General features: G+C 40.6%; 1 protein-coding gene across 11 annotated transcripts in view; it reads right to left on the bottom strand.

Annotated features, from left to right (window-relative positions):
* The window catches only part of SAMD12 (sterile alpha motif domain containing 12), a 527,507-nt gene that overhangs the window by 480,054 nt on the left and 19,727 nt on the right, over positions 1 to 27,726 (bottom strand). For 4 of the 11 annotated variants that reach the window (XM_069601099.1, XM_069601097.1, XM_069601100.1 and 1 more), the window contains exon 2: positions 26,874 to 27,077. The exons of the other annotated variants lie outside the window; for them this stretch is intronic. In XM_069601099.1, the coding sequence (XP_069457200.1) occupies positions 26,874 to 27,077 (204 nt within the window). The remainder of the gene's footprint in view (positions 1 to 26,873; positions 27,078 to 27,726) is intronic. 11 annotated transcript variants of the gene reach the window in all.

Below are 27,726 nucleotides of genomic sequence, written 5' to 3'. Positions count from 1 at the left end.
AACCACCTAAGGTCAAGTCCCCAAACCATATCGCTGTTACTCAACAAGGAGGGGTGGAATGGATGCTGGAGAACCAAGCACAATACCCAGTTCAGGCAGTCGAATAAAAAGAACGCAACCTATGAGAGCATGAGGCTAATTACTGTTAATAACAATCAGCTTCTCCATCTCTAAAGATCAGCCTACTTACAATGAATTTTCAATTAAATATACTAAAACTGTGATTATTAAAAAGAGGTGAGCTTGTGTAGGGAGATGGGGGATTTAGACATTAATGAGAAAAGAAAAAAAATGTGTATCTTTGTTCATACTCAAGCTAATGAGAAAAGAAAAAAAAAAATGTGTATCTTTGTTCATACTCAAGCATGATTCCCGGTTGTTTCCTGCCTTGAAATTCACATCCTGAGGAATATCACTGAGCTGCTGGGAGCTTCCAGTATCTCCCATCCTCCTCTGCTATCACCTCCCCACTCAGACTGTCATACTTCCCTCACTCTTGCTCACGTTGGCCCCTCCTCCTAGAAAGAGGTTCTACTCCACCCAAATCCTACTTCCTTCTTTGGGGCATGAACTCCTATTCAGCTCACGTGTCTGTTCCAATGTCTTCACAAAGTCTTCTATGAGCTCTGGCATTGTGGGCTTCATCTCCTCCCTGTCTGGGGATGTCGGTCTAATTGATCTGTCTCATTGCTGAAAACTGCCAGCTCTATCTTCACTGCCCAGTCCAGAATCTGGCACATAACAGGCAGTGGAGAAACATCTGTTCAGCTGCTGAATGAACCAGCAATCGTCTATCTTTACACAAACACGCCTTACATCAAAATGCCTCTCTTCTCTGCTAGTAAATACTAGTGTACAGAATGTAAGATCTCTATAGACATGAAGTGGGATATGGCATTTTGACTTTCTATGCATGTTGCCTTCTTCATACACAGTTTTAATCCTTCATAACTGTTCCCTCTTCACTTACAAATCCAGTAGCCGATTTATGTTTCTGTGCTTGGGTATATTTATTTAAAACTGTTCCTGACAGGCTTTGTTTTCTTTTCCCTGAAATTTCATGTCCCTAATATTTACAAATCAAGCCACTTTCAAATGGCCTCTTGTATGCCGTGACCTCCATCTCTTTGTTCATCATGTAAAAGGTGCCCCCATTTGCTTTCTCTTTTCTGTTTTCATTATGACCCTTTCTTGTTTTCACTAAAGTTCTTTACTCAGATTAATGGGCTCAGTTGCTCACAGGTCAGCTTTGAGACCTTACTGTTTCCTGGATCTCCCTAACCTCACAGTCTTGTGGTTTGCGGATTTTTAATTATTGTATTAATACTGCAGGAGGCTTGCAGTCTTTACCTGAAGTGCTGCCACTGCGGCTTTACAGTTGCTAACAGTGAGCTCTTAAAATGAGTTAAAGACCAGATTTTTACAGATGTTGCTCTTTTAAAAAGCTAGAGAAGGGACTTCTCTGGCAGTCCAGTGGTTAAGGTTTTGTCTTCTAAAGCAAGGGCTGTGGCTTTGATCCCTAGTGGGGGAGATAAAATCCCACATGCCTTGAGGCCAAAAACCCAAAACATAAAACAAAAGCAATATTGTAACAAATTCAATAAAGACTTTAAAAATGGTCCACACCCAAAAAAGGAAAAATCTTTAAAAAGCTAGAGAAAATTCTTCATGCAAATACCCAAGTTTTAGCATTGTTCTGAGATGCCAATTTGAAGGCATCATCTCTCTTTCACATGCAAAAATCCACTCCCTCAGAAATGGAAACCCTCGTGTGTTGCTGGTGTTAACGTAAAATGGGACAGTTTGTGCGGAACACTGTATGATCATTCTTCAAAAATAAAAAATTAAAATACAAAATACTATTTGATCCAGCAATCCCAACGAAAGTAGGGATTTGAATAGGTATTTGTCTATCCGTGTTTAGAGCAGTATTATTCATAATAGCCAAAAGGTGGAAAGAACCCAGGTGTCCATTGATGGATGAATGGACAAACATAATGTGATATATATGTGCCACAGAATATTATTCAGTCTTAAAAAGGAATGAAATTCTGATACATGCTACAATAAGGGTGAAACTTGAAAACATTATGTGAAGTGAAAGAAGCTAGTCACAAAAGGACAAGTATTGTGTGAGTCTATTTCATTCAGAGAGACAAAGTGCAACAGTGGTTACCAGAGGCTGGAGGAGAGGGGACTGGGATTTATTGCTTAGTATGAAATTTCAGCTTGGGTTGATGAGAAAGTTCTGGAGATAGACAGTGGTGATGGTTGCACAACGGTATAAACATATCTAATGCCACTGACTCACACTCAACAATGGTTACGGTAACCAATTTTGTTATTTCTACAGTAAAATTTTAAAACCAAAATGTACTACCTCTACTTTCACCTCCCTATCGCCTCCCAAAGCAGAAAGTTCCAAGAATATTTTTAGTCTTCTTTCAATCATCTACTTGTGCTTTTCAGGTATGTTTCTTTTTCAAAAATAAAATAGACACGATAGCTCAGTGATATCCAATTTCTTTCAAATGTTCCTGAAAAGGGCACGGTCTCCAGAAAGGACCCCAGCCTGACCAGCAGAAGACATGCTTCACTCGCTGGAAGTGAGCCTGGGCCATCCTGATCCTGACCTCTGAGGGATCCCATTCCAACGGGACTTCGGTCACAGTAACAAACTCTGCCTAAGCGCCAGGCTTCATTTCATCTTGAGATGATTCAAGAGGAGCCGAGGGACGTGCTGGCCTCCCGACACTCATTTGTAAGAACAAGTGGATCTATTTGTCAAGGAGTTACACAGCTGCCCAGTCCTTTTAATTCCCACCCATGTGACACTCTCCCTTGTCTCCTTACAACTCATTCAAGTTGAATGGTCCTTTATTCCAAGCATCACTGAGAAGAGAGATGCTGTGCAAACACTGTCAGTGGTGCTGCTCTGGCTTCTGCACCTACGTTTGTACCAACTCATAGATGCTGCTTGGAACTCTCGAGATGTCTTATGCTTCTCTGCTTTGCCAGAATTGATCTTTTCCCATAATATACTCTTCCCTTTCCTTAAATACTAAATGCTCTTTCTTCTTTTCCCTGTGAAGCCTTAATTGACTTTGCATTCATTAATATCTTTCTAAGCAATGTTGACAATACATCTTTTTCTTATTAGATCTTGTGTGAGTATACACCGTGCATTCCAAGTGTTTATTAACATGTCTGCTTACCCTATAACTAGAAGCCCCATGAAGCAAGGGACTTCTTACTGAGTTTTACAAACCCAGTGCCCAGCCACCTGACTACTGTACAGTTACCCTAAAACAATAAGATTGATTCAATAAGATGCTTACAGAATAGGCAGAGGTATGATGGAAAAGATGCTGATCCAATCCTACTGACTGTCATTCCCTTCTGCTGAGTAGTTTACATCTTTATTTTTCAAAGGAAGATTGGGATTGACATGTATACATTATCATGTGTAAAACAGCTAGCTAGTGAGAAACTGCTATATACCACAGGGAGCTCAGCTCGGTGCTCTGTGATGATCTAGATGGGTGGGATGGTGGGGTGAGAGGTCCAAGAGGGAGGGGATATAGGTATACCTATAGCTGATTCACTTCACTGTATAGTAGAACATTGTAAAGCAACTACAATCCCATTAAAAAAAAAAAACTTTAAAAACAAAAACACAACAAAAAAGAGCAAATAAAAGTTCTTCCAACATAACTGGATAACTCAAGCTATGGAAAATTACAGAACCCTAGAGCTCCCAAACCTGCTGTTTTGCTTGACTGCTTTCTACAGAACAGAAACTGCATTATTCATCTGCATACCTGCAAACTAAACAGTTGACATGTTTGGCACCTCATAAATGTTGCTAAATGAACACATGACCTTATGACACAAATATTAATATACTCCAATCCTCAGCCTGAGCTATTAAAATTGAGATAGACTGTTTACAATTTCATGTCTATTTCTTGCTATTAGCTAAAGTTCTTGGAGGACATGGCCCTTGTTTCATACCTCTCATGTATAATAAACACATACCAGACACTCTCCAAGTACCTGTTTAATTAAGGGAAGTGCCTCATGCATTATATTTCGGATTCAAACTCAGCAGAACTCTACCCTCTAGAAGTCACCCAGGCATCACAAAAAGCTGCTTGCTCTCTGTAGCAGACACTTCCAGTTGGCTAAACATTCCCAGTGCTCTCCTCCGTGGCCATCTCCCACAACATGGCTTAAAGTCAAAACTCAATTTCCCAGCTTCCCTTGCAGCTACAAGTGGCTGGTAACAGATTCCTACCTACAGGACCTAAGCAGGCATTTGATGGGTAAAGAGACAGTCCTGGAACTGACAAAAGAGAACAGATGTGGATACCATCCTTCTTTCCCTCCCTCTGTCTTGAATGCTGATGTGTTCTCTAGAGCTGCTACAGAGCTTCCGTGACAGCAGGGCTCCAAACGTAAGTGAAAGTCAAGAGGCTAGTGGCCACATTGGCTCTGCCACCATAGGGCTACCCAACTATTTTCATAGTTGCCTCCCTCCAGACTTGGTGCTCTGACAGAGAAATAATCCCTTCTTGTTAAGTCACTTTGAATCAAGTATCCTCTAACTATCAGATGATCCATTCCAAACTGACACATGATTCCATTTTAACTAGTTACATATGGTTGCTTAGCTCTTCCTTAAGGAGGAAAAAAAGAAAAGAACACTGAAATCCTAGCAAACGATTCCAATTTGGGTTGCATAACTCCCATTGACTTAGAAAGCTGCCTAAGTATAATAATACCTTAGCAAGGAAGGTGTACATTAAGAATACACTGTTCATATTGTTATGAAGAAAATTATCATCAGAAGTAGATAAATCCAGGTCTTCCACTGTGGAGACCTGAGGCAAAATTCTTACTCAAACGTGGGACTCTGGTATCCACAATACTCATAAGAACTTCTGTATGAATGAATGTGTTCCTGGGAGTCAGGTCACTAACGTTTTAACATGAGAATATAGCGATGTCTCAGGAAAGAAGTTTGGGTTAAGCTAGTGGATACAGAGCACAGTGGCTATTTGGGCAAAGGAACCTGTCCAGTGGACATCCCCTAGGGCAGGGGTCAGCAAATTCCAGCCCACAGGCCAAATCCAGTCTGCCACCTGTTTTCATATGCCTTGTGATCTGAGAATAATTTTTACATTTTTTAATGGTTGGGAGAAAAAAAAAATAACCTAAAGGACTATTTTGTGACCTGAAAAGAATATATGGAATTCAAATGTCAGTGTTCATCAAGTTTTACTGAAACACAGCCATCCTTAATTATTTGTATATTATCTATGACCACTTTTGTGCTATAATGGCAAAAGTGAGTAGTGGTAACAAAGACCAGGCATGCATGCTTAGTCGCTCAGTTGTCCGATTCTTTGCAACCCCATGGACTGTAGCCTGCCAGGTTCCTCTGTCTCTGGGATTTTCCAGGCAAGAATACTGGGGTGGGCTGTCATTCCCTTCTCCAGGGGATCTTCGTGACCCAGGAATTGAACCTGGGTCTCCTGCACTACAGGTGGATTTTTTACTGTCTGAGTCATAGGGAAGTCACCAGAGATGATATGGCCTGCAAAGACTAAAACATCTGCCAGCTGGCCCTTTACAAAAATAAGTCTGCTGAGTGAGCCCTGTTCTAGGGTAGAGTAGAACCACAATCTGGAGACCCCAGGGTCTTTCACTTTATCATTAAAAAGTGCCCCAAACTCATGGATCTTTGGGGACCTCACCTCTGACTTATTCTGCACTAGCCCACTCCCAGGCAATTTAGATAAACTAAATCACGTTCGATTTTATCATCTGGGTCAGACTATGAGGAGACAGAATAGGATTTCCAAACCTCTCCTTGGTCAGCTCAATGTGGTTCTACAAACATATGCCAAAACTTAACATGTTTTAGATACAGTCTGAAATCCTTTGCTCACTATCAAAAAGAACAAAGTAAAACATATACTTCTAAATGGGTAACTCAGAGGCATTAGAAGAGGGCATGTCCATTCCTAGCCAGCCTGGAAGGGACCAGTTAACAGATGGACCCCTTCCTCTGAACAAGAAGAGACTGGAGAGAAAGAAGGCACTCTGCTGATGGAGGAGGAGGGGAAACCAGCAAGGACTGTGGACGGCCAGATGCCCAAAACACACTGTACTGGCCTCAGGAGTCTGCCCTACGGTAGATGGTAGCCTTGACAACTGCCTTGTGGCTGTCACAGCAGAGCCTGGGTGAGTGTCGGTCCCAGCCAGGTGTTTAGGCCATGTGCAGCTGTGTCGGGACTCCGTCTCCTCTGAGCCACGTGAAGAACACTCACGCTGACTCAATGTGTCCACAGAGACGACGTTCCCTTTGTAAAACAGATTAAGAGAATCTCATTTCCCCAAGACTACTTAACTGTGGCAACCACAGCAAGTATTCACCCTTCCTACCCATGATATCTGGACTAAACACAGCAGAAATTCAGATAATGCTTAACTTACACATTTCACCATCAGGACAGTGGGGGAAGGCTTTGGACAACCTCCATTAACTGTTATTTCATGAGGAGAATACAAAGGCAGACAAACTCAGAAGTTCTGTGAAGCTTTAGAGGACTCAGGTATCAGACTGATAAGAAAACAGGTGGTTTACAATGGTGACTAAAACATTTTTATCCATGATACTATAAGAAGATTTCATGCCATGAACCAATGCCCAAACAGCTGTATTTATGTACATGAACTGAACCAAGTTTTCATAAAACAGTATTTTCCTTTACTACATGTAATCTACTATGATTTGTTTTTCTCAAAAATTTGTAAGGTAGTACCTCTTGGATGCTTCTGAGAAAAGAGAAGAGACACACTTTTCTCAATTTTCTCTACTAAGGAAAAACAAAAATCCTGAGCATTATATACAAAGCAAATTAAGACTGACTTTGAAAGGTGAAGAGGAGTTAGACTATCTAGGGACCTTGGATCTCAAGGAAAGACATGAAGGTGAGTTTCCTAGGTGCTCTCTTTGCCTCATATATTCCAGACTTGGAGCTGAAGAAGCTGAAACCTGGAGATGTCAAAGGGCACCAACAAAAAGTAAGATAATAAGAGCCTGTGCTCTGTAGACAAAGGACCATGACAAGGGCAGCCTAGCAAGATGGAAACTTCTAGATAGTAATTGCTCTACTCTAACATCACAGTAAAAATGTAACTCAACCACTCATATCAGCAAAGGAGAAGCCCAACTTCTACCCTGCCCTGGGCTATAATAAGGCATTCCAAAATCTCCAGTGGGTCATAGAAGGCTAAGTAAGGAGCCCAGACCTTCATCTCTGTCTGTTGGTAATAAGGTTACTTCCACACCCCTGCAATGTCACCTGAAAAGTGTGAAGTTTGCACTTCCACCCCCAACAAGGAGGCAGTCCCTCCTTTCTGGGGTGATGTCAGAGCAAGCCTGGTGGCAAGCCTGGGCTTTCATCACGCTGTTTATCATCAGTGATAAACAGCAAAGAGGCCCCATCTCCCAGCATTCAACTTAGGCAGAGTGAGGAACCTGAATTTCTAACTCTACTTGGCTAGAGTGGTGTTAAAGAAAAGCAGTTAAAACAGAAGGCTGAAATAAGAAAGATTCAGTCTCATGGAATTCCCTGGTGGCTCAGATGGTAAAGAATCTGCTGCAATGCAGGAGATCCAGGCTTGATCCCTGGGTTGGGAAAAGCCCCTGGAGAAGGGAATGGCTACCTGCTCCAGTATTCTTGCCTGGAGAATTCCATGGACAGAGGAGCCTGGTGGGCTACAGTCCATGGGGGCACAAAGAATCAGGCACAACTGAGCAACTAACACTTCCCTTCAGTGTCTCATAACATAAAATGAAAATGTCCAAGTTCTGATTGAACAGAAAAATCACACATAACCAAGAAGCAGGAGGACCTCAAACTGAATGGGGAATGATCAATCCATAGATGCCAATACCAAGATTACAGATCTCAGAATTATTTGACAAAAATTTAAAAGTGGGCCATGTTAAAAATCTTCAGTGAGTAATTAAACCCCCCTCTCTCACACACACACACCCAGAAAGCTTCAGCCAAGAAAATCTCAAAAAAAGAAAAAAAGAGACAAAGAAGAAAAATGGAAATATCATGACTAAATAATATTCAAAATAAAAAGCTCAGTGGACACATTCAAGTGCTGAGTGGAGGAGACAAAGATTTCATTGTAAAGAGTCAAGGGAATTTCCTTGGCAGTGCAAGTGTTCTACATCTTGCTTCAGTTACACAACACGATGTGAGTATCAATACTCAGTGACCTGAACACTTAAAATACTTGCTTTCTATTGGATATTTCTTGGAAGGACTGATGCTGAAGCTGAAGTTCCAATACTTTGGCCACCTGATGCAAAGAGCCGACTCATTAGAAAAGACACTGATGCTGGGAAAGATTGAAGGCAGGAGAAGGGGGCGACAGAGGACGAGATGATTTGATGGCATCAACGACTCAATGGACATGGGTTTGAGCAAACTTCAGGAGATAATGAAGGACAGGGAAGCCCAGTGTGCTGCAGTCCATGAGGCTGCAAAGAGTTGGACTCGACTGAGCAACTAAATGACAACAGCATACTGAATATAAAGTAATCTTTAAAATGTAACAAAACACAAACGCTGCTGCTGCTGCTAAGTCGCTTCAGTCTTATCTGACTCTGTGAAACCCCATAGACGGCAGCCCATCAGGCTCCCCCATCCCTGGGATTCTCCAGGCAAGAACACTGGAGTGGGTTGCCATTTCCTTCTCCAGTGCATAAAAGTGAAAAGTGAAAGTGAAGTCACTCAGTCGTGTCCGACTCTTAGTGACCCCATGGACTGCAACCTACCAGGCTCCTCTGTCCATGGGATTTTCCAGGCAAGAGTACTGGAGTGGCCATTACTGAAATGCCATTGCTTTCACCAAATACAAAGACTAGATACACTTAAATATTTACAAGTGTTTTGGGGTTTGTTTTGTCTTTCATTTTTATTTTGTTAAGACTTTTTCATGTGAACTATTTTTAAGTCTTTATTGAGTTTGTAACAATATCGCTTCTTGTTTTATGATGTGTTTTTTTGGCCACAAAGCATGTGGGATCTTAGCTGCCCACTGAACTCACATTCCCTGCACTGAAAAGCAGTCTTAACCACTGGACTGCCAGTGAAGTCCCTACTCTGAATCCTGTGTTTTTATTCACATCCCTCCCCTCTATTCAGCTACATGTTGATGCAAGCCCAAGGTCTATACTTACTAACTGTATATATTTCATCATAGCCAAGTTATATCACTTCTTTTCCATGAAATGGAAATACTAATACGACCTTATTACTCAGCCACACATTGTTACTGTATTGACAACACGAGATGGCATATATGGGACACCCAACACTTAGCGCATAGTCAGTGAGCATCCACACTCCATTTACATCCTCTGTCATCCATCAAAACAGAGGAATATTTGGCATTAGCAATTTTAACAACTGTTAAACAAGCAAAATGGTATCATGTAACCTTAAAGGATAAACACATTACAGACGTGAAAAGTAGGAGCCCTAAGTGAAAAGGGAAAACTAAAAGGAAATTTAAAAAAAAAAAGGTGAAGCAAAGCCAGAAGAAAAAAATGACAGTTTTTCAAATATATAAACAATCTTGGTGAGAGTTGAGGAATGAGGACAGACATAAAAATAAAAGCAAATTGCTGCACCTTGAAACATATGCTCTAAAGGTGAGCTGATGGCTGTCTGTCAAACCAAGCTAATGAACTGAAAGTGTCTGATTGTTTAAAAAGTCTTTACATAGTACAATCTGGTATTTTGAGAAGGGAGGAGGAAGTATAATAATGTAGAATTAACATATGGAGGATGTTGCATTTTCTATCACTAAGGTATTTTTTAGGAGAAGGAGGGAATTAGAAATCAGGAGAGAAAGACTTGACCCACTTAAGGCCACCATGAAAATGGCTAAGGTAAAAATGAAAACAAGAACTCTTTCACATGACATACAATGCTGTTCCCACCACACCATGATACTATGGGGAATAAGAGGTTTTTCTTTTTCTCTCTACATCTTAATTAACCCTTAGTCAGTAAAACCATTAACTCAGGTGGTAGGCTGACCAGGTGGTAGGCTTTGGACAACTTACTTTGCATTAGGTTGTCTTATCCATAAAATTGGAACAATCATAACTTTTCTACAATGCTTTAGAAGGGTTAGATGAAATGTATTTAAAGTGTTTAGTCAACGCTTGGCATTTTGCTAAATGCCTCACAGACGGTAACCGCCGCAGTCAATACTTCCTTCAGTCTCATTAATATCATCTTTGTGATACTGATTTCTTCTAAAGCAAAGACCAGGACCACAAATACACACAACTCCACTAAAAAGAAAAGGGTGACTGGTTGGTGTGGCTAGGAAGGGGAGAAGAGGACAAAAGGTCAGATAGAGGCTTCAGAGAAGAAAAGCAACTTTAAAATTCTCTTGCAAGGGTCACCCCACAAGTGAAGTAAAAAAAGAATATTTCAGGAAGAAACATCAGTTTTCTGTCAAATCACAGAAACATGAAAAAGGCCTGATAGGTTCTGGTTTGACTTGACGAATGTGGGTGTTCTCCTTCCCCAAGGGGGTGGAGCCAGATCAACTTGGCAGACAATTCTGTTTGCTTATTTTCTCTATTCATAGTAATGCCCAGGCTAAAGGAACACTCAAGTTTAAAACAAGTCCCATCCCTCATTTCACCCGATCTTCACAAATGTATATACGCTATCTATAGGAGCATATATGTATGGATTGCTGTCCGTGTACAAGTACATGTAAGTCAAAAATCACATTACCTAAACGATCAAAGAAGAGCTATACCAGTGGAAGAAACAGACGATTGTAATTTAAAGATTGAGAATCAGCATTTTAAACACTTGTGATAGGGCTCAGTGTGTAAAGAATCCACTACCAATGGAGGAGATACAAGTTTGATCCCTGGTCCGGGAAGATCGTACATGCCGCAGAGCAATTAAGGCCTTGTGCTACAACTGTTCAGACTGTGCTCTTAGAGCCTGAGAGCCTCAACTACTGAGCCCACGCGCTGAAAAAACTGAAGACCACATGCCTTACAGCCTGTGTCCTACAGTGAGAGAAGCCTCTGCAATGGGAAGCCTGTGCACAACAATGAAGAATAGTTACTGCTCTCTGCAACTAGAGGAAAGCCCATGTAGCAACAAAGACCCACCACAGCAAGAAACAAACAATTAAATATAAAAAATAATCAATTTAAAAAATTGTGGTGATCTGAGGACCAAAAGTAGCTCAAAAGTCAATATAGCCTTTAAAAGGCATATCATTTCCTGGAGACTAATTTTTTTTAAAAATGCTCATGTTCAAGTTTCTCAAGTTTACTAAGAAAATTAATAAGATGCCATCCAAATTAGCACCACAAAGTGTAGCTCAATACTCCTTGGTCAATCCTTTGAAGCCACACAGTCCAACACAGGAGTCAACAGCTGCATGTGGCTATTTTAAGGTGGGAGGGGGGTTCATGTTTGGGAATGCATGTAAGAATTAAAGATTTTAAAATTTAAAAAATAAAAAACTAAAAATTAAAAAAAAAAAAAAAAGAACAGATGAAATTTAGTTCCTCTGCCACACCAGCCACATTTCCATTGCTCATCAACCATGTGCTGCTGTGGCTACCATATCAGAGAGTGCAGATTACTGAACATTTCCATCATTATAGCACGTTCTAGTGGCTAGTACAAACTTGAAAAAAAAAATCAGTGTCTTTCTTCCCAATGCTGAAATCAAACTGTTTTGTTCTATAAATGTTACTTGAAAAGGAACTGAAAAAACAAGAATTTGGAAATGATTTCTGGCTTTTCTATATTTGTTTCAGTGATTTAAATAAGCATATCTACAACACCTTCTAGAACTAACACCAAAAAAAGATGTCCTTTGCATCACAGAGGGCTGGAATGCAAAAGTAGGAAGTCAAGAGAAACCTGGAATAACAGGCAAGTTTGGCCCTAGAGTACAAAATGAAGTAGGGCAAAACTAACAGAGTTTTGCCAAGAGAAAACGCTGGTCATAGCAAACACTCTTTTTCAACAACCTAAGAGATGACTCTACACATGGACATCATCAGACCGTCAATACCAAAATCAGACTCATTATGTTCTTTGCAGCCAAAGATGGAGAAGATCTATACAGTAGCAAAAACAAGACCTGGAGCTGACTGTGGCTCAAACCATCAGCACCTGATTGCAAAACTCAGGCTTAAATATAAGGAAATAGGGAAAAACACTAGGCCACTCAGGTATGACCTAAATCAAATCCCTTATAGAGCAGAGGTGACAAATAGATTCAAGGAATTAGATTTGATGGAGTGCCTGAAGAACTACAGAAGAAGGTTTGTAACAGGAGGTTTGTACAGGAGGCAGTGACCAAAACCATCCCAAAGAAAAGGATGCAAGAAGGTAAAGCAGTTGTCTGAGGAGGTTTTACAAATTGCTGGGGAGAGAAGAGAAGCAAAAGATAAAGGAGAAAAAGAAAGATATGTCCAAATGAAGGCAGGGTTCCAGACAATAGCAAGGATAATAAGAAGGTCTTATTCAAAGAACGATGCAAAGAAATGGAGGAAAACAATAGAATGGGAAAGACTAGAGACCTCTTCAAGAAAATTGGAGATATCAAGGGAACATTTCATGCAAGGATAGGCAAAATAAAGGACAGAAATGGTAAGGAACTTAGAGAAGCAGAAGAGATTAAGATGAGGGGGGCAAGAATACACAGAAAAACTGTACAATAAAGGTCTCAATGACCCAGATAACCATGATAGTATGATTACTCACCTAGAGCCAGACACCCTTGAGAACAAAGCTAGTGGAGGTGATGGAATTCCAGCCAAGCTATTTCAAATCCTCAAAGATGATGCTGTTAAAGTACTGCACTCAATATGTCAGCAAACTTGGAAAATTCAGTAGTGGTCAAAGGACTGGAAAAAGTCAGTTTTCATTGCAATACCAAAGAATGTTCAAACTACCATAGAACTGTACTCATTTTACATGCTAGAAAGGTTATGCTCCAAATCCTTCAAGCTAAGTTTCAGCAGTAAGTGAACCAAGAGATTTCAGATGTACAAGCTGGGTTCTGAAGGGCCAGAGGAACCAGAGATCAAATTGCCAACATTCCTTGGAGCATGGAGAAAGCAAGGGAATTCCAGAAAAACATCTACTTCTGCTTCACTGACTATAAAGTCTTTGAGTGTGTGGATCACAACAAACTGTAAAATTTTTGAAGTGGGAGTACCAGACCCCCTACTGGTCTTCTGAGAAACCTGTATGATGGTCAAGAAGTAATGACTAGAGCTGGACATGGAACCAGAACTTGGTTCAAAACTGGGAAAAAGAGTATGGCAAGGTGTATATTGTCACCCTTTTTATTTAACTTATATGCAGAGTACATAATGAGAAACACTGGGCTGGATGAGTCACAAGCTGGAATCAAGACTGCTGTGAGAAATATCAATAATCTCAGAAATGCAGATGATATCACTCTAACAGCAGAAAGTGAAGAAGAACTAAAGAGCCTCTTGATGAGGGTTTAAGAGAGTGAAAAAGCTGGCTTAAAATTCAACATTTAAAAAACTAAGATCATGGCATCCAGTCTCATCACTTCACAGCAAATAAAAGGGGAAAAGTGGACACAGTGACAAATTTTATTTTCCTGGGCTCCAAAATTACTGCAGACAGTGACTGCAGCCATGAAATTAAAAGATGCTTGCTCCTTGGAAGGAAAGCTATGACAAACCTTCTGGGCCATAAATCTAACCTTGATAAATTAAAAAAAAATCAAAATCATTCCAAGCATCTTTTATGACCACAATGCACTAAGATTAGATCTCAATTACAGGAGAAAAACGATTAAAAATCCCAACATATGAAGGCTGAAAAACACGCTTCTGAATAACCAACAAATCACAGAAGAAATCAAAAAAGAAATCAAATTATGCATAGAAATGAATGAAAATGAAAACACAACCCAAAATCTGTGGGACACCATAAAAGCAGTGCTTAGAGGAAAGTTCATAGCAATACAGGCACACCTCAAGAAACAAGAAACAAGTCAAATAAATAACCTAACTCTACACCTAAAGCAACTAGAAAAGGAAGAAATGGAGAACCCCAGGGTTAGTAGAAGGAAAGGAATCTTAAAAATTAGGGCAGAAATAAATGCAAAAGAAACAAAAGAGACCATAGCAAAAATCAACAAAGCCAAAAGATGGTTCTTTGAAAGGATAAATGATTGGCAAACAATTAGCTAGACTTATCAAGAAGCAAAGAGAGAAAAATCAAATCAATAAAATTAGAAATGAAAATGGAGAGATCACAACAGACAACACAGAAATACAAAGTATCATAAGAGACTACTATCAGCAATTATATGCCAATAAAATGGACAATGTGGAAGAAATGGACAAATTCCTAGGAAAGTACAACTTTCCAAAACTAAACCAGGAAGAAATAGAAAATCTTAACAGACCCATCACAAGCACAGAAATTGAAACTGTAATCAGAAATCTTCCAGCAAACAAAAGCCCCTGCAGGTCCAGACGGCTTCATAGCTGAATTCTACCAAAAATTTCGAGAAGAGCGAACACCTATCCTCCTCAAACTCTTCCAGAAAATTGCACAGGAAGGTAAACTTCCAAACTCATTCTATGAGGCCACCATCACCCTAATACCAAAACCTGACAAAGACGCCACAGAAAAAGAAAACCACAGGCCAATATCACTGATGAACATAGATGCAAAAATCCTCAACAAAATTCTAGCAATCAGAATCCAGCAACACATTAAAAAGATCATACACCATGACCAAGTGGGCTTTATCCCAGGGATGCAAGGATTCTTCAATATCTGCAAATCAATCAATGTAATTCACCACATTAACAAACTGAAAAATAAAAGCCATATGATTATCTCAATAGATGCAGAGAAGGCCTTTGACAAAATTCAACATCCATTTATGATAAAAACTCTCCAGAAAGCAGGAATAGAAGGAACATACCTCAGCATAATAAAAGCTATATATGACAAACCCACAGCAAACATTATCCTCAACGGTGAAAAATTAAAAGCATTTCCCCTAGAGTCAGGAACAAGACAAGGGTGCCCACTTTCACCACTACTATTCAACATAGTTCTGGAAGTTTTGGCCACAGCAATCAGAGCAGAAAAAGAAATAAAAGGAATCCAAATTGGAAAAGAAGAAGTAAAACTCTCACTGTTTGCAGATGACATGATCCTCTACATAGAAAACCCTAAAGATTCCACCAGAAAATTACTAGAGCAAATTAATGAATATAGTAAAGTTGCAGGATATAAAATCAACACACAGAAATCCCTTGCATTCCTATACACTAATAATGAGAAAGTAGAAAAAGAAATTAAGGAAACAATTCCATTCACCATCTCAATGAAAAGAATAAAATACTTAGGAATATATCTACCTAAAGAAACTAAAGACCTATATATCGAAAACTATAAAACACTGATGAAAGAAATCAAAGAGGACACTAATAGATGGAGAAATATACCATGTTCATGGATTGGAAGAATCAATATAGTGAAAATGAGTATACTACCCAAAGCAATCTACAGATTCAATGCAATCCCTATGAAGCTACCAGCGGTATTTTTCACAGAACTAGAACAAATAATTTCAAGATTTGTATGGAAATACAAAAAACCTCAAATAGCCAAAGCAATCTTGAGAAAGAAGAATGGAACTGGAGGAATCAACGTGCCTGACTTCAGGCTCTACTACAAAGCTACAGTCATTAAGACAGTATGGTACTGGCACAAAGACAGAAATATACATCAATGGAACAAAATAGAAAGCCCAGAGATAAATCCACACACCTATGGGCACCTTGTCTTCAACAAAGGAGGCAAGAATATACAATGGATTAAAGACAATCTCTTTAACAAGTGGTGCTGGGAAAACTGGTCAACCACTTGTAAAAGAATGAAACTAGATCACTTTCTAACACCACACACAAAAATAAACTCAAAATGGATTAAAGATCTAAACGTAAGACCAGAAACTATAAAACTCCTAGAGGAGAACATAGGCAAAACACTCTCCGACATAAATCACAGCAGGATCCTCTATGATCCACCTCCCAGAATACTGGAAATAAAAGCAAAAATAAACAAATAGGATCTAATTAAAATTAAAAGCTTTTGCACAACAAAGGAAACTATAAGTAAGGTGAAAAGACAGCCTTCTGAATGGGAGAAAACAATAGCAAATGAAGCAACTGACGAACAACTAATCTCAAAAATATACAAGCAACTTATGCAGCTCAACTCCAGAAAAATAAACAACCCAATCAAAAAATGGGCCAAAGAACTAAATAGGCATTTCTCCAAAGAAGACATACAGATGGCTAACAAACACATGAAAAGATGCTCAACATCACTCATTATCAGAGAAATGCAAATCAAGACCACAATGAGGTACCATTTCACACCAATCAGAATGGCTGTGATCCAAAAGTCTACAAGCAGTAAATGCTGGAGAGGATGTGGAGAAAAGGGAACCCTCTTACACTGTTGGTGGGAATGCAAACTAGTACAGCCACTATGGAGAACAGTGTGGAGATTCCTTAAAAAATTGCAAATAGAACTGCCTTATGACCCAGCAATTCCACTGCTGGGCATACACACCGAGGAAACCAGAATTGAGAGAGATACATGTACCCCAATGTTCATTGCAGCACTGTTTATAATAGCCAGGACATGGAAACAACCTAGATGTCCACCAGCAGATGAATGGATAAGAAAGCTGTGGTACATATACACAATGGAGTATTACTCAGCCATTAAGAATACATTTGAATCAGTTCTAATGAGGTGGATGAAACTGGAGCCAATTATACAGAGTGAAGTAAGCCAGAAAGAAAAACACCAATACAGTATACTGACACATATATATGGAATTTAGAAAGATGGTAATGATGACCCTGTATGCGAGACAGCAAGAGACACAGATGTATAGAACGGACTTTTGGACTCTGAGGGAGAGGGTGGGATGATTTGGGAGACTGGCATTGAAACATGTATACTATCAGGTAAGAAACGAAGTGCCAGTCTATGTTTGATACAGGATACAGGATGCTTGGGGCTGGTGCATGGGGATGATCCAGAGAGATGATATGGGGTGGGAGGTGGGAGGGGGATTCAGGATTGGGAGCTTGTATACACCCGTGGTGGATTCATGTCAATGTATGGCAAAACCAATACAGTATTGTAAAGTAAAATAAAGTAAAAATTAAAAATAAAAGGCAGAGACATTACTTTGCCGACAAAGGTCTATATAGTCAAAGGTATAATTTTTTCCAGTAGTCCTGTGTGGATGTAGGGGCTGGACCATAAAGAAGGTTAAGCACTGAAGAACTGATGCTTTTGAACTGTGGTGTTGGAGAAGAGTCTTGAGAGTCCTTTGGACCACAAGGAGATCAAACCAGTCAATTCTAAAGGAAATCAACCCTGAATATTCACTGGAAGTACTGATGCTGAAGCTCCAATACTTTGGCCACCTGATGCGAACAGCTGACTCACTGGAAAAGCCCTGATGCTGGGAAAGATTGAGGGCAGGAGGAGAAGTGGGCAGCAAAAGATGAGATATTAGATAGCATCATCAACTCAATGGACATGAATTTGAGTAAACTCTGGGAGACAGTGGAGGACAGAGGAGCCTGGTGTGCTACAGTCCCTGGGCTTACAGAGTCAGACACATCCTAGCGACTGGACAACAAACCTACATTTTAAGGATAAGAAAATGATGAAATATAATGCCATAATCTGGAATTTTGTAAAATTTTTGCTCATTGAGCATGAAGATCCCTTGTAACCTGTCTATTGTCCTTTCATACACATTTCAGATAGAATTTTATGAAAGTGATGTGCTTGTTTGGATACTTTAGACAACTGTCAGATGTTTGAAACATCTACTCCCCAACTCTGCTCTGTTGTCACAATCAGTTTTTGTTGTTGTTGCTGTTATTGCTGTTATAAGCTTTTAGAGACCCAAGATATCTGAGAAAGACAAAGATAAATTAGGAATCAGAGATAATTCAGCTCTGGCAAAGCTCACAGTGTACTAAAATAGTGGCTCCCAAATGCCTACCCAGAGAAGAGAAATATATGCGATGTAAATGTCATTGGTTCTCAATGAAAACAGACTCTCAGGAGTTTTCCACTGATCATGTTTCCAGTATAAAGCCATGTCCTTCATTTTGATATTGTTGTCCTTGAATTTCCTGATGTCAACTGTGTATCTTTTATGAAATTAGGTAAGAGTTTGTGAGTACCTCTGTGCTGTGAGTTTGCTAAGTCGCCTCGGTCATGTTCGATTCTTTTGCAACCCTATGGACTGTAGCCCACCAGGCTCCTCTGTCCATGAGACTCTCCAGCAAGAATACTGGAGTGGATTGCCATGCCCTCTTCCAGGGGATCTTCCCAACCCAGGGATTAAACCTGTGTCTCTTATGTCTCCTGCACTGGCAGTCAGATTCTTTACCACTGGTGCACCTGGGAAAACCAAGTACCTCTGAATCTGTGCACATAAGTTTTAATGTTAACAAAAAAGTTATAGGAACTCAGCATCCTCATTTTAAAAAATTACTTGTCTATGAAAACTAGAAGATTGAACATTTCTATGATAATGACCATAAATAAGCATTCCAACAGTTATTTGCAGATGATAAGACACGGTGGGAATAAACACTGCTGAAGTAATGATGAGAGGCTTCCAAAATGAGAAGGAATAATTACTTCCAGCTACCACCACTATCTCCTCTAAAACAGGCAAGGCTTCACAGGAACTTGGAATTTTAGACTGGGTTTGAAGAGGTGAGGTTTGTACTCAGATCAGGAGAAGGCATCTAAGCAGAAGGACCAAGTAGGAGACTGGGACTGACATATACCCAGTACTATATATAAAATAGATAAACTAATAAGAGCCTACTGTATAGCATAGAGAACTCGATTCAATACTCTGCAATGGCCTATATGGGGAAAGGGAAAAAAAAAAAAAAGAGTGGATATATGTATGAAAATGAAAGTGAAAGTTAAGTCGCTCAGTCATGTCTGATTCTTTGCGACCCTGTGGACTGTAGCCCACCAGGCTTCTCTGTCCATGGGATTCTCCAGGCAAGAATACTGGAGTGGGTTGCCATTTCCTTCTCCAGGGGATCTTCCAGAACTAGGGATGGAACACAGGTTTCCCACATTGCAGGCAGACGTTTTAACCTCTGAACCACCAGGGAAGCCTTGGGTAGATGTATAATTAATTCCCTTTGTGGTATACCTGAAACTAACACAATACTGCAAATCAAGTATAAACCAATAATTTTTAAAAAATAAAAAAATAAAAAGTGCAGATTAGGTAAGTCTGGAGCATTTACAAGAGGGAACAAGTCTTTTAAAACCTAAATGAACACATGAAAAGATGCTCAACATCACTCATTATTAGAGAAATGCAAATCAAAACCACAATGAGGTACCACTTCACACCAGTCAGAATGGCTGCGATCCAAAAATCTGCAAGTGATAAATGCTGGAGAGGATGTGGAGAAAAGGGAACCCTCCTACACTGTTGGTGGGAATGCAAACTAGTACAGCCACTATGGAGAACAGTTTGGAGATTCCTTAAAAAATTGCAAATAGAACTACCTTATGACCCTGCAATCCCACTGCTGGGCATACACACCGAGGAAACCAGAATTGAAAGAGACACATGTACCCCAATGTTCATTGCAGCACTGTTTATAATAGCCAGGACATGGAAACAACCTAGATGTCCATCAGCAGATGAATGGATAAGAAAGCTGTGGTACATATACACAATGGAGTATTACTCAGCCATTAAAAAGAATTCATTTGAATCAGTTCTGATGAGATGGATGAAACTGGAGCCGATTATACAGAGTGAAGTAAGCCAGAAAGAAAAACATCAATACAGTATACTAACACATATATATGGAATTTAGAAAGATGGCAATGACGACCCTGTATGCAAGACAGCAAAAAAGACACAGATGTGTATAACGGACTTTTGGACTCAGAGGGAGAGGGAGAGAGTGGGATGATTTGGGAGAATGGTATTCTAACCTGTATGCTATCATGTAAGAATCGAATCGCCAGTCTATGTCTGACGCAGGATACAGCATGCTCGGGGCTGGTGCATGGGGATGACCCAGAGAGATGTTGTGGGGAGGGAGGTGGGAGGGGGGTCATGTTTGGGAACGCATGTAAGAATTAAAGATTTTAAAATTTAAAAAATAATAAAAAAAAGAAAAGAAAAAAAAAAACAAAAGGAAGGGGATATATGTATGCCTATGGCTGATTCATGTTGAGGTTTGACAGAAAACAGCAAAATTCTGTAAAGCAATTATCCTTCAATAAAAATTAAATTAATTTAAAAAAAATAAAAAAAAACCTAAATGAAAACAAATCATGAAGATGAGACAGGATAATCTGGGAGCAGATTATGAGAGAGTAATGTCTTGAGTATTAGGATAAAAGGTAATATTTTTCACTAAACAGTTGGAAAAGCAAGATTTTGAGCAGGGAGAAATTAGCTAATATGTTTCAGGAACATGGATGACTATGATGAGATCATTCACATGTTGATATGCATGTGGCCTTCAGATACAGTTCAAAGGTGAAAGAGTCACTCACTCATGTCTCACTCTTTGTGACCCAATGGACTGTAGCCCGACAGGCTCCTCTGTGCATGGAATTCTCTAGGCGAGAATACCTGAGTGAGTAGCTATTCCCTTCTCCAGGGGATCTTATCTACCCAGGAATCGAACCTGGGTCTCCCTCATTGCAGGCAGATTCTTTACCACCTGAGTCAAAGATACAGTTTAAGTCTCATTAAAACCCTCTCCCCTATCCCAACACATACTTGTATTACTTCATCTGAACTCCCAAAGCTTTCTTTCATGATTCAGGGCAGTATGCTACCACTTCAGGTCACCACTCAAAAGTTAGGCATCAAATGGATCATGTCGTTAATTATCAACATCATTACCTTTGTTGCTTTCAGTACTGGGCTCACCATAAGGACTATGAACAATGCCTGCTGGTAGAAGTCAACACATACTCCACTGCCCTTACATTCCCACCTGTGAGCTCTACCACTGAGCACTGGTGGGTGTGCATGTTGTAGACATGTTAAGCACACACACGCACACTGCCCTAGGAGACAATGGCGACAAAACCACAAGCGAATAGCAGCGAGTGCAAGTGAATATTTGAGAAAGGATTTATATCCCCACTTAGCTCTTCAAATCAGACAATGCTTCTAAAATATTTTAGCAGTGTCTTCACTGATTGGTCTAGCTCTTCTTGGCTGGTATACAAACAAAAACAATGCTAAAGAATATTCTCTGAAAGATTAGCAATTCATTTTATGGTGGTATAAATTATTTCTAAAGATGCTTCTAGTCAGTTCTCAATATGACAGCAATTAAAACATTGTAAACACCAACTGTTACACTATCTCAGTCTCTCCTTAAGATTAGAGAGGAGAAGGGAGTGGGGCTCAAGCACATAAAGTTCAGTTCACAGAAACTTATCAATCCAACTGTTTGCCTTCTTGGCTGCTGCTATTAAAAACCACGAGAAAAAAGGTACTGCTCTAAGTTTGTACTTTCCAATTTCAGCGGAATCCTCAAGCTTTGTCCCACCTTCAACCAGCCTACTCATTCCTCCCAAAAGTCTATTGACATGCTCGTCTCACCCTATATAATACTCTTTCCTCAACTCTGTTGTGAATATATTGACAAACTTCTCTTTTCCCACTTCCAGACATTAGATTGTTACATAGTCCACTGTTGTTTCTAATTTAGGTCAACCGATCTGGGCACTTTTCTAAGCACTTAAGGATGCTAGGGTGGATCAGATTGCCTTAGTTGTTGTGTCCAACTCTTCTGTGACCTCATGGACTATAGCCCACCAGGCTCCTCTGTCCATGGGATTTTTCACACAAGAATGCTGGAGTGGGTTGTCATTTCCTTCTCCAAGCACTCATGCTGCTAGGGTGGATCAGATTACTGCTTGATAAACATTCGCTCTCCTACCCTTGGAGCAGAATACGTTCCTATACGATGACTCTGGTCTTGACCATGTGAGTTCATTTGGCCAGTGGCTGTGAGTGTAGGAGATATGAGCAACAGAGTTCAGCATGCTATGAAGTTTGCTTGGCTTCACATGCACCTGTCATAAGCAGGGAAAGGGCACGCCTAGAGGCAACTGCTCTTTCAAACTTTGCCCTAGGATGAGACACACAGAGTAGAACGGATGCCAGCCTCTCTTAACCGAGAGGTAGACAGAACTAGAGAAGGTGGCAGGTGCCAGACCCACAGGAGTCTGAAAGCCACAGTAGGATTCTGCTCTTTATCCCAAGGCCAGTGGGGACCTTTCAGAATGCAGCTTCTAGGGAAAGTCTTCTCCCTCCCATCCCGGTGCTGTTTGAGGTCCCTTTAATTCCCATGTTGTTATGGAAGCACAACTGTGCTGTTACACAGCACAATGATTGTTTATGCATTTACCACAACACCAATGCCAATTTCTCTCCTTACAATGGTAACTCTAATTCAAGCAGGAGACAGTAGTGACTAAGCTCTGGGAACGCCAATGAGAGTTTAGAGGCACCGATATTTGCCTCGATGGGTTTCACCCGCTTTGAACACGTGACCTAAACATTTCTGCAACAGGATAAGAGAAAGACATCCAGAGGGAGGGGAGCAATCCACAAGAGCCATGCCTATCTCGGAGCAGATTCTGAAGGCTGGCTCTGTGGGCAGCAGAAGGGAATCTGAGAAGCAGCTGGTGCTGGAGGAGGTGGCTCTGCCAGCTGATACTAAAATAAACCGGGGACTAGCAGGCATTTCATCAGCCATCAACCCTCTGCCCCTTTGTACACGGCTGACTCCTTGTTATTCAGGCCTCCACTGCAGCAGCATCTTCTCGGCGAAGACATTCCTGACCACAAAATCTAAATGGCTTCCCAGGCAAATACCACCCCATCACTCCATTTCAGTTCTCAACCACTTAGCACTAGGTGCTCTCTGATACAGAATTGTGGATGTGTTTACTGCCCAACTCCAGAAATAAAAAAAGTAAGTCATGAGACAAAGGAGCCTTGCCTGTGTCATTGTTATAACCCTAGCACAGGGCCTGGTTCATGCAGCAGCATTCAGCGAATACCTGTTAAATGAGTAAGTGAATGAATGAATGGGCTTGTCCTCTTTTACACACCTCCTTGTCTCTGGTATTTGTTTTCCTCTGCAAGACTGTTTCGAATGTTCCTTTTTAACAGGAATCTTCAAAGTCCATAAACGTATGCAAGGTTTAACATGTATGTATGTCTCTATTTTTCTGGGTAAAGAAACACTAGCTATCATCAGAGAATGAAAAGATCAGTACCTGCTGTGGACTGAATTGTGACCCCCCTACACAAACACACACAAATTCATATGCTAATGTTTTAAGCCCCAATGTAACTATATTGGGAAACAGGACCTTTAAAGAGGTAATCAAGGAAAAATGAAGCAATGAAGGTGAGCCCTAATCCAACATAACTGGTGCCCTTATTTAAAAACAACAACAACAACAAAAAACAAACAAAAAAAACCAACTACCCTTTACTTGAGTAAGTAGGTAGGCTATATTCCTTACATACATCACCCAAATTTGGCTGGATGATGAATGATAGAATCACCTCATTTATTCATTCCCCAAATCTGGATGGACAATAGAACTGTTCCCATTTCATAGCCCAGTAAATGAAGTTAGGATCTAAGCCCAGTCAATGGGTCACCTTAGCTACACATTACAGTCACTTGGAGAACTTGTTAAATCATTCTTACTTAGCCAACCAGAAAGAGCTCCCAAGTTCACTGGTCCTCAAAGAGCCCAGGCATCTCGTCCTTCTAATGAAGAGCCAGAATTAAGAACCCCTGAAAAAGGCAATCACAATTCCCAGATCTTGTGATAGTCTGCCTCTCCAGGTACTCATTGCAACTACTACTGTATGACTGTCAAAGGGCTCCTGCTCATGGCATGCTCAGTGAATCTTGGTTATTTTGTCCCAGTCCACCTCCATCCTGTTTCCACAACAGCCCAATATTTCCTTGGGGATAATGCCCTCCCCTCCTCTTCCCACTCCTTATGGTTCAGTGGGGATGTCGCCAATTCCTGAGCTCAAGCACAGGCACTGGCCCTAAACCCCTCAGCACGGTCCCTTACCCTCGATCACATGACCTCTGCTGTCCAATCAGAGAGACCTCTGCACTTGTGAGGGATAAGATGTGTCCACAGGAGGCTATGAGGCAGGAACTGCTATGGCAGTCCTGACTTCCCAAGATGAAAGCCACCGTGTGAACAGGGCTACCACAGCAGAGGAGCCAAAAGAGAAACAGATTTCAGGTGACATAACTAGAAACTTAGCCTTGGGAAAGGTTTCATCCAGATCTGCACCCAGGCTTCTTAGTTGGGGGATCCAGTATAAAGCCTCTTTGTACTCAAGCCTGGTTGAGTTAGGCTGGGTTTTCTAGGGCTGAAATTCATATCACATGTGTCACATCAAACACACTCCTATTCTCATGACTACAAGGGTCTTCAGATGTCAGTGGAGTGGTTTTTGAACTGCGTGTTAGGTAAAGAACTGGGATTTTTATCCTAAGTTCAACAGGGTGCCTCTTGAGGGTTTTAAGCAAGCAAACTGCCATTTCAAATTTTTTCTAAAAAGTTATCCTGTATCTCTGTAAGCAACACATTTGGGAGGCTCAAAACTAGAATGAGAAACCCTAAGATTAAGGCTCTTGGGTTCTCCAGGTGAGAAGAGATGAAGACCTAAGTTAGGACAAAGGTAGTGAAAATGAGAGGGCATGTGTTTGTAAATTATTTAGATCAGGGGTTGATTAGCTTTTACTGTCAAGGGTCTGGATAGTAAATATTTACAGCTTTGCTAACCAGACAGTGTTGCAATTGCCCAACTCTGCCACAGCAGTACAAAAGTGAATGTTGCTCAGTCATGTCCGACTCTTTGTGACCCCGGGGACTACATAGTTCACGGAATTCTCCAGGCCAGAGTACTTTAGTGGTTAGCTGTTCCCTCCTCCAGGGGATCTTCCCAACTCAGTGATCAAACCCAGGTCCCCTGCATTGCAGGCAGATTCTTTACCAGTTAAATCACCAGGGAAGCCCAAGAATACAGGAGTGGTTAGCCTATCCCTTCTCCAGCAGATCTTCCGGACCCAGGAATCAAACCGGGGTCTCCTGCATCACAGGCGGATTCTTTCCCAGCTGAGCCACCAGGGAAGCTGCAGTACAAAGGCAGCAATAAATCCATAAACTAATGAGCATAACTCTGTCCTAGGATGGTCGTTTGCCAGACGCTGACTTAGATAGTAAAATGGGTCAAACCTGGTAACTGACTAGATGTGAAGGAAGAGGAAAAGGAAGAGTCAAGTTGCTGGGTTTCTGCATCTTTATATTCTCAGTGTTTGGTCCCAGGATCATAAACTCATTGAGTCAGAGGAGGAGAGAAACTTATTAAAATTATATAGTTTAACCACCTCATTTTATTGGTTATGATATTGAGGGCAGGTGCCTCTGATGTAGCAACTAGTTAGCAGTGAAGCCAGGGCCAGAATTTCCAACTGGCTTCAGCAGTGCCTCTATTGCACTCAATTGTTCTTTTCCGTGCCTTTTCCAAGGGAAAAGATAAAGGTTTCCCTCTCTGCCTTGAGACCACCATGTTATATGTAATAAAAATTATTGTCTATTTAATAAGAAATGCTAGGCATCTATCATGTGTTCTAGGGCCACTGAGAGACTGCCTCCCATCTGGAAACCTTAAAAATCTTATCTTTGTTTCACACATTTTCCCCAAGCCATTTTTGTGCTTCTGACTTTCTTTTTTAAAGATCTGATACTTTTTTAAAAAAGGGTTGTGAAACATACATCACACTTCTTTGCTCTAAGGATTATTCACTTTCTAATCTGAACAATGTTTTATGTTAAAAGCATATAAAGAATTTATTCAAGCCAAGAACTAAAGCACTGCTTATTCAGCCTCATGACAAGAAAAGAATAAATCACAGACATGTATTATCAGAATATAACCACAGTTGACTCCAATTGAAGACCAGAAAAATCTACTATGAGGCAAGTAAAATGCCTTATGCCTGCTATGCAAAACCAAAAACCATACAAAGAAAAAGCCTAGAAGAAAATAGGCCAAATACTGCCAGTGGCTGTCTTTCAAAGTTAGGTCCCTGGATAATATTTTTTTCTTTCTACTTTCCAAAGGGTATATGTAATAAATGTGTAATTATAATTATTTTAAAAGGTTAAATTGACTGGTAAGGAAATGCTTCTATGTTGCATTTGTTTTTTATTCTTGAATTTCTAATAGTATCTTTCTCTAGGATAGTAACAGAATATAGCTAATTATGTAAAAAAAAATTTTAAAACCTTCAGGCTTGCAACAAACTATGCTTTTAGGTCTTTGTAACTGGATAAATAATTTTTTTAAATAAAGCTTTGTTAACTGGGTAATTTATTTTCCTTCATACATAGTGAGTGATTCTTCTTTATGTAATTCCAGACACCACACTCTCCCCATTATGACCCTGTTTCCCTGTACAGTACCCTTTTTTTTTTTTTCCCTCTCATCTCCTGACAAACCCAACATGGTTGGCTGACTGAGTCTAAGTTCAAGCTTTTCTGAAAGATTATCTTTAAACATGGACTCACTGCCCTCAGGGGAGAGGTCTTGCTCACCTCCTTCTTCTTTCAGAGAGTCTTGACCTACTGGCGGCTCCCTGAGACTGGGAACCCAGATGTTCAGACAGACGACAAAGGCGTCGCCACAGAGCACGTGGTCATGCCAACAGGCGAGTCCTCTGGGTTCCACAGTTGGCTCTTCCAGAGAGGCCAGCTCAGCATCACCCAGCTCTCCTCCATTTCCACCCCAATGATGAAGAACTGGTGGGAAGACACAGAGGACAAGCGAGGAGAAAAAGCTAGGTCAGAACGGAAAGAGGCAGCTGTGGGAGACCCATGGGGACGTCTCTCTAAGTTCAAAAAGACCCAATCAGCAGAAAGGAGCAGATGGGCGAGTCTCTAGGAGGCAGTCAGCAGAACGTGTGCTTAAATCAAGTTCCAAAATGCCGCCATCTGAACACACAAGGGTCTGCAGGTTCCTAAGAGGAGCAGCTTTGTGATCTGAGCCAGCACTTTTCCACTCACCTTTTCCAGGCTGACTTATAGCTGGCTGCCACTTCAGCAACCACCCCTGGTCTCAAATATAAAATACACTTTTACCCCAAGAAGTTCCATAAACAGAACACTCTCTCTTTCAGGGTTGCCTCTATTAATATGTTAGTTTGCCTGACTGCTTTTGTCAAATCTGAGTGGTTATATGCACACTAGAGCACTAGGATGGAAGTTACGAAACTTAAGGCTTTCTTCTCACCCCATTGTACATTGTTCAAAAAGCCTGATGTGCTGAGAAAAATATGAATTCAGACAACAGTTGTTTTCTGAGCACCTACTATGCACCAGTTATTCTTTTAGGAACTCACACACACACACAGGTTATAATCGTAGTGGAAGAAAATTTCTGGTTAAAAGC

The sequence above is a fragment of the Ovis canadensis genome, chromosome 9 (genome assembly GCF_042477335.2).
Source record: "Ovis canadensis isolate MfBH-ARS-UI-01 breed Bighorn chromosome 9, ARS-UI_OviCan_v2, whole genome shotgun sequence".
Classification (NCBI taxonomy): domain Eukaryota; kingdom Metazoa; phylum Chordata; class Mammalia; order Artiodactyla; family Bovidae; genus Ovis; species Ovis canadensis.
This window is presented reverse-complemented; position numbering and strand designations above follow the sequence as displayed.